At 46.7% G+C, this 7513-nt stretch overlaps 1 protein-coding gene across 30 annotated transcripts in view; it reads left to right on the top strand.

Annotated features, from left to right (window-relative positions):
- The first annotated feature begins 569 nt into the window (after positions 1-569).
- Positions 570-7513, top strand: part of USP28 (ubiquitin specific peptidase 28) — a 76803-nt gene continuing 69859 nt past the window's right edge. For 12 of the 30 annotated variants that reach the window (XM_063671467.1, XM_063671464.1, XM_063671459.1 and 9 more), the window contains exon 1: positions 585-713. In XM_063671467.1, the coding sequence (XP_063527537.1) occupies positions 657-713 (57 nt within the window). In that variant the 5' untranslated portion in view covers positions 585-656. Of the gene's footprint in view, positions 714-1283; positions 1649-6879; positions 6941-7086; positions 7293-7513 lie in introns of those variants that run through there. The other 18 variants (XM_063671462.1, XM_063671456.1, XM_063671452.1 and 15 more) reach the window with 7 other exon arrangements.

The raw sequence follows: 7513 nt of genomic DNA, 5'->3' as shown, positions 1-7513 counted from the left end.
AGGTTAAGAGCATCAGGGTTAAGGGCACCAAGCGGGACACCCATGAACGGAGGCTTTGGTCCGTTTGGTTAGCTTTAGACAAGCGACTGCATTCATTCTCCTTCTCTCCTTAAAGATGGTGAACACTTTTTCATGTCACTGGAGTTGGAAATGGCTACAAAGCCTGGTGGGAAATCCTTTATTCCACGGTCATTCGGCAGTTTCCCACGGCGGGGGAACAGTTTTAACTCGCCCGTGGGGAGGGTGGAGCCAGAGGTCAGTCCTAGAAATGAGGTTTTGAGGGCAGAGAGCGGAGAACACTCTAGAACGCGGCTCCCAAGATTCCCAAACCCAGTTCCCGGGCACTAGCAGCGCGGCCCGCATCTTCCACGGGCTGTGAAGCTGACCAACAGCGACAGGCGGGGCGGGGGTCACGTGACCGACGTCTGGTCAGCCGGGCGTGCGCGGGAGCACGCAGAACTGTTCGGCCCCGGGCCGCGCGCCTTGCGTGCGCGCGCATGCCGGGGGCGGGGCATGTGGGCCAGGCCTCCGGCGCGCGCTGCGGGCGGGGGCGGGACGGAGCGGGGTGGAGGGTGGGGGCGGGGCCTAGTTGTGAGAGGCTGGGCCGGCGGCGGCTGCGGCGGGAGACTGGTGACCCGCGGCTGGGCGCCTCGGCCATGACTGCGGAGCTGCAGCAGGACGACGCGGCCGGCGCGGCAGACGGCCACGGCTCGGTGGGCTCCGCGGCGGCGAGCGGGAGCTGGGGGCGGGCTCCAGGCCCTGAGGGGAGGGTGCGGGGCCTGCAGGGCTGCGGGTTGCGGGCTGCGGAGGGCGCCCCGGCCGGGCGGGACAGGGGGTGCGCCCGCGAGCGTGGGTGAGAAGGCCAAGGGCTCTGCGGGGCTCGGGCCGCGGAGATTGAGGACTGCATCTTCGCGTCCGTGGGCGAGGTGAAGTTGGAGGGGGATTTCCAGATTTTGGGAAACCAAATATAAAGGGCTGGACGTGGGGTTCTCCGCCGCAGGGATCAGTAAGGTGAGCGCTCCTGGGCCCCGACCGGGGTGAGAAACTTCCGAAAGCGGCAGCGTTGGTTGGTTTTGTTTTGTTTTGCTTTGACTTTTAAATCAGTTTTATGGCGGCGTTTTTAAAAGGTTAAAGCAGACCGAAGTTATCTCACTTAAAGTCCGGAATTAATCACCGTCTTCTATAAGACCAGGGGTCCCAGTTACCACCACTTCCCTCCCTCTCCACCCGGCTTTAAAAACAAAACAGCGCAGCCTCCCCAATTATTGCCTTCATCACTCTAGATTTTTAAGGAGGGGGAGGAGCTGCGTGATGAATAGAAAGTCTACTGATAATGATCTCCTGTTCCCGAAGTCTAAGAAGATTGAAATCAATACAAGGACTTCTGATCTAAGAATCTGGTGAGAGTGAAAGAACCCTGGTTTGAGAGAAAAGCTAATGTCTGTATGAAGAAACTTGGGAAGAGGGCAATTTGAGCATGTCTTCTAGTGTTACTTCGGAATGTTATAACTTAACACCACCTCCTCACCCCTCAAGTACTGCACTTTTTCAAGAGAAAACGGGAAATCTGTGCCAGTTATTCAAATACGAGTTTGGAGATGAGAAACTTTGTATTTGTCACACAAAGCTGGCAGACAGATACCCTCAGGTGAGAATCCTTTTATACCTTTTTACTGTTTTGTCTGGAAGGCCAGTAGTATTTAGGCCCTTTTTTTTTTTTTTTTTTTTTTGAGACGGAGTCTCCCTCTGTTGTCTAGGCTGGAGTGCTGTGGCGCGATCTCGGCTCACTGCATCCTCCGCCTCAGCCTCCTGAGTAGCTGCTGTTACAGGCGCCCGCCACCGGCCAGGCTAATTTTTGTGTTTTTAATAGAGTCGGGGTTTCACCATATTGGTCAGGCTGGTCTCAAACTCCCCGCTTCAGGTGATTCGCCCACCTCGGCCTTCCAGAGTGCTGGGATTACAGGCGTGAGCCACCGCACCCAGTCTGGACGCACTTTTTTTTTTTTTTTTTCAGACGGAGTCTCACTTTGTCGCCCAGGCTGGTGTGCAGTGGCGCGATCTCGGCTCACTGCAACTTACGTCTCCCGGGTTCAAGCGATTCTCCTGCCTCAGCCTACCGAGTAGCTGAGACTACAGGCGCGTGCCGCCACGCCCAGCTAATTTTTGTATTTTTAGTAGAGATGGGGTTTCACTATGTTGGCCAGGAGGGTCTCGATCTCTTGACCTCGTGATCTGCCCGCCTTGGCCTCCCAAAGTGTTGGGATTACAGGCGTGAGCCACAGCGCCCAGCCTGGATGCACTTTTTAAAACTCATAGAAAAAGATACTTCCAGGTTCTGGGCTCCGAAACGGAAGTATCATGCACTGACTTCTAATGGAAATATTATTGTTAGATGTTCACAAGTGCCTATTGAAATGTGTCAAGATTTTTTTCTGGCTTCAGAGATCAGTTCTATTTGTTTTTAGCACAGTGATTTAAAAACATGGGAAAATTTTAGTTTGGAGACTATCATATTGATTTAGAGAAGAGAGTATTTTAAGGGAGAGAAGTCAGATTTAAATTTGTCGTGGCTCAGTCATTTAAGACCATGTGCCTATTAATCAGTGGCATCTTCATTTACCTCTGCCGCAGTTTGAGTAGTGACCCTATTTCAGCATTCTCCATTTGAGAGTTTGTGTGTGAGCTACTTGATGAGCATTTGTATGTAAGTCATAGCTATTTTGGGAAGGCTTGGAACTCCAGTGGCTGTGGCTGGCTGGAGTACTCTTGATTCCTGGCCACCTGCAGAGTGATGACATTTACTGTTCTTCCCAGTGATTTGCCCTATACAGAAAGCTGATAAGCTTGGAATGCTTGATAATGTTTGCCCCTTTTATTTTTGCTAATAAAATGCTTAAAGTTAACAGGATAGGTTGAAGGAACTTACAGGAAAAGTACCTTTTGATCTTACAGGAAAGATTTTAATAACTTCTTCCTCATCTTGGTAAGTTTCATGTTAGGATGGATTCTTTTATTTTGAACTCTCTGAGGCATTCTACCTTCCTTAAAGGATATTTCATTGTTCTAGTTGAGGAGAGCTATCCTTCCCTGACACTCAGAAGCTATTTAAAGCCTAGACTGCTTCCCTTTCCTTATTGGTCAGTTGTACACAGGACAGACAAAACCCTTTATGGCCTCCCAAGAATTTTAGTGAGAGAAATATGTAGTACTCTTGAAATATGCTGTCAGTATGGACTCGAATCTGAAGAGTAGACACTTTATGATTTCACTAAATCCTCTAGACTGCAAACTGGTATTCGAATATCTAAAGAGATTACATACTGACAGATTCCTGTATTTTAATCAATTCTTGACTTCGATAGCAGCAATATCTAAAGAGATTACATACTGACAGATTCCTGTATTTTAATCAATTCTTGACTTCGATAGCAGCAAAGTTTACTATTACAGGAGAAACAACTTGAAGTCAGTTTGGTTCTTATAAACCTGTCATTCTTGGCAGCTGTACTGAGGGTTCACATCACACATTCTTTATGTCAGCTGAAGCCCTATAAAAACCTGCCAGTTTCAGCGAAAATTTAATGTCCTTTTTGCTTTCTCTTGATTTATTGACCTTTCATTTCCTTTTACTTTGTCTCATTAATTGATTTTTAAAACATCAGTAAGTCAGTGATTGGTTCCACAACTCTCATGCCCCTCTGCCCCCAAATGCAAACAGAATTTTTTTTTTTTTTTTGAGATGGAGTCTCGCTCTGTTGCTCAGGCTGGAGTGCAGTGGCACTATCTCTACTCACTGCAAGCGCCGCCCCCCGGGTTCATGCCATTCTCCTGCCTCAACCTCCCAAGTAGCTGGGACTACAGGCGCCCATCACCATGCCCGGCTGATGTTTTTGTATTTTTAGTAGAGACCGGGTTTCACAGTGTTCGCCAGGATGGTCTCGATCTCCTGACCTCGTGATCCGCCCGCCTCGGCCTGCAAACAGTATTAAGACTTACTGGCAAATAACATCTTACCAGGCGAGATCTCTCCATGTGTTCTGTTTCATCAAAGAAATTAATAGTAAAATGAAGCAAGTACTTACCAAGGAAAATAATGCTGGTAATAGTAATAGCTAATGCTAATTGAGCATGCACTATGTGCCAGACTCTGTGCTCAGAACTTAACATAGCATTCTGTCAGTACTGACACAACTCCATGAGGTTTCCAAGGTCACCCAGTGAGGATATGGTACAGTTGGAATTGTATCTAGGCAGTTCTGACCCCAAGAGCCCAAGGCGCCCCTGGTCCTGTCTCATAGTTGATGGGCCCATTGCCCTGGATCACAGACTTTCCACTACTCTTGTAATGCCTTTTCTAGAACTCTCCTAATGTTTTAAACTTCCAGTCCTTCCTACAGTCTTTCTAAATAGATAATCTTCTTTTCTACTTGACTGAGCTCGCTGATGTCTAAAAAGAGCTCCCTGCCTCATGTTTTGTCCCCCTCTCCCTACGCCATCTCATCTCTTTTCTTTTATTTCGGTGGAAAAGATTCCCTTCCTTTTTCCCGCTTTCATTTCTTAGAGATAAACCTAGATTAATGGTTTTTACTAGGGAGAGATTTTGTAATATAGGAAGCATTCGGCAATGTCTGGAGACTTTTTGATTGTGACTCTGGAGGGAGGATGCTACTGGAATGTAGTGTGTAGAAGCCGGGAATGCTGCTAAACATCCTGCAGTGTACAGGAGTAAGCCCCTCAAAACAGAGTTACGTGTAAATTGTATAAAATAGTGCTGAGCTTGACAAACTCTGATCTAGATGATGTCTCTCTTCTCTTTCTATTATGTCCCTTCTCCTTAGTCTTAGTCTAACCCCCAGACACCTTCACTGTCTTCTCCCTTGCTACTCATATTGTGGTCCACAGACCAGCGGCATTCACATCCCTTAGGATTTAGAAATGCAGAAAGTTGAGTGTGCTAGAGCCAGCTTGCTCTGCCCCTCCAGCTAATTTTGTACATCTCTTTCCAGCTCTGCGTTCAATGACCTCATGTTGATAACTGTGCCAAGGTGGGAATATTTATACCAAGGAAACAAGCATACGCTGCCAATCAGCATACCACTGCCTGTACCCCCACTCTAGACCTATTCAATCAGTTTCTGCCTTTTGACAAGATTCTTGGGTGATTCATTTGCATATTACATTTAGAATTTGCATTTTCCATTTTACCGTGCACTTGTCCTCTATCTTAAAACCAAATAACAACAACAAAAGTGTCTATTGCCCAGTCCAGCTGTTATCTCCACCTTCCTCCTTTTGTTTGCTTTTGGAACAAAGTTTCTAACCCCACCTGTTTCATTTCTAAAACACTTTTCCAGTGACAATGTATTCAGACTCAATATACAAAACTTGGAAAATACAGACTTGAGCAAGACTAACTCTTAGCTGACAGGAGATTGAGGGAGATTGGTTCCCAGATTCTGCTACAGAGCTTAAGGTGGCAATAACAGCTTCTGCAAAAGCCAAATAATGAGATGGCCGTGTGGACCAGTCTGGGCTCCAGCAAATGGCCGATTGTTCAGAGGCCTGCAGAGGGACTGACTAGGCAGCAGCAGATTAGGTTGAAAGGCAGTGAGTGGTTTTATGTAATCAGAATCTGCTCAGCAGCCTACTTTTCCAAGGCAGGCTGTCTCCCTCTGTCACCCAGACTGGGGTGCAGCGATGTGATTATAGCTCACTTTGTCCTTGACCTCCTAGGCTCAAGCGATCCTCCCACCTCAGCCTCCTGAGTAGCCAGGACCACAGGCGTGCATCACACCTGGCTACTTTTGTTTTATTTTATTTTTTGAGACGGACCTCGCTCTGTTGCCCAGGATGGAGTGCAGTGGCGTGATCTCAGCTCACTGTAACCTCCGCCTTCCGGGTTCAAGTGATTCTTCTGCCTCTGCCTCCCAAGTAGCTGGGATTACAGGCACACGCCACCACGCCTAATTTTTGTATTTTTAGTAGAGACAGGGTTTCACCATGTTGGCCAGGCTGGTCTTGAACTCCTGACCTCAGGTGATCCACCTGCCTTGGCCTCCCAAAGTGCTGGGATTATAGGCGTGAGCCACCGCGCCCAGCCTCTGGTTACTTTTAAAAGTTCTTGTAGCGATGGGGTCTCTCTGTGTTGCCCAGGCTGGTCTCAAACTTATGAACCAAGTCATCCTGCCTCAGCCTCCAAAAGTGCTAGGATTACAGGCATGAGCCACCGTGCCCGACCTCAGATGTTAGTATGCCTTATAAGGGCCTCATATGAGGTTTATTTTATTTATTTATTCCTTTTGTTTCTTTTGTCTTTTTTTTTCTTTTTTTTCCTGAGACAAGGTCTTACTCTGTCACCTAGGCTGGAGTAGTGCAGTGGCTCTATCATGGCTCACTGCAGCCTCAGCCTCCTGGGCCCAAGCAATTCTCCTACCTCAGCCTCCTGAGTAGCTGGAACTACAGACATGTGCCACCATGCCTAGCTGATATTTTTATTTTTTGTAGAGATGGGGGGGTCTCTTTATGTTGCCCAGGCTGGTTTTGAACTCCTGTGCTCCAGTGATCCTCCCGCCTGAGCCTTCCATAGTTTTGGGATTACAGGCGTGAGCCATGGTACCTATCTCTTTTTCTTCTTTATTCGTATGAGATTTTAAACTGAAGTCTGTTTGCTTCTATCTTACAGATGAGAAATGCAGCTTATGACCATGATTAAATTATAAGTAGCAGAGCTGTGGCTTCAAGCCATTCTGACTTGAAGCATAACATTTCTCCGACTTTAGTAGAAGCCTTTCTAAAACCAAAGTTTCTGACTTACCACTTGACTATGTAGCACTTTAATAACTTTAATAATTTTAATAACTTTTCATTGAACCCTCATAGGCACTCTATGAAAGAAGATTTGGTATGACCAGGAAGTAGAATTTGCAAAGTGACACAGCGAGTAAGTGATAAAACCAAAACTATAACACAGGATATCAGTATTTTTACTGTAAACTCTAGAGGAGTTTAGTTGGGCAGGCAAGTCCCAGTATTTTTCATTTCTATTGCATTTCTTCATTTTGCTAACAATTTCTGTTTGCAATACTTCCTTTGATAGTCATACAGGGCTGTCAAAGCTTTTGGTGTACTTCATTTTCCATTCTGGAAACTGATGCTGAGGAAGATTGGGATTTGCCAGGAGGCTGATGTGTGCTGGAGTCTGGGCTGCATGGCACTATTTCCAGCATCTAGGCTTTCTACATGAAACGGGTCAAAATATCAGACACACAGAACCAAACTAAAGATCTGCCTCAGTAAGTACCAGCTGCATGCTACATGATGGCTGGTAGGCACTTTAACCCTAAGAAGGTTTTCTAAACAACGTTTTCTAAACAACATTTTCTTTTTCAATCTTCTTGACCAAGTTAGTACTTTCTGGTGTCCTCCCTCCCTCCCTCCCTTCCTCCCTCCCTTCCTTCCTTCCTTTTTTCCTTCTGTGTGGGGATGTGTATACAGGTTTCCTTATTCATTTGTT

Source organism: Pongo pygmaeus, chromosome 9 (assembly GCF_028885625.2).
Source record: "Pongo pygmaeus isolate AG05252 chromosome 9, NHGRI_mPonPyg2-v2.0_pri, whole genome shotgun sequence".
Taxonomy (NCBI): domain Eukaryota; kingdom Metazoa; phylum Chordata; class Mammalia; order Primates; family Hominidae; genus Pongo; species Pongo pygmaeus.
This window is presented reverse-complemented; position numbering and strand designations above follow the sequence as displayed.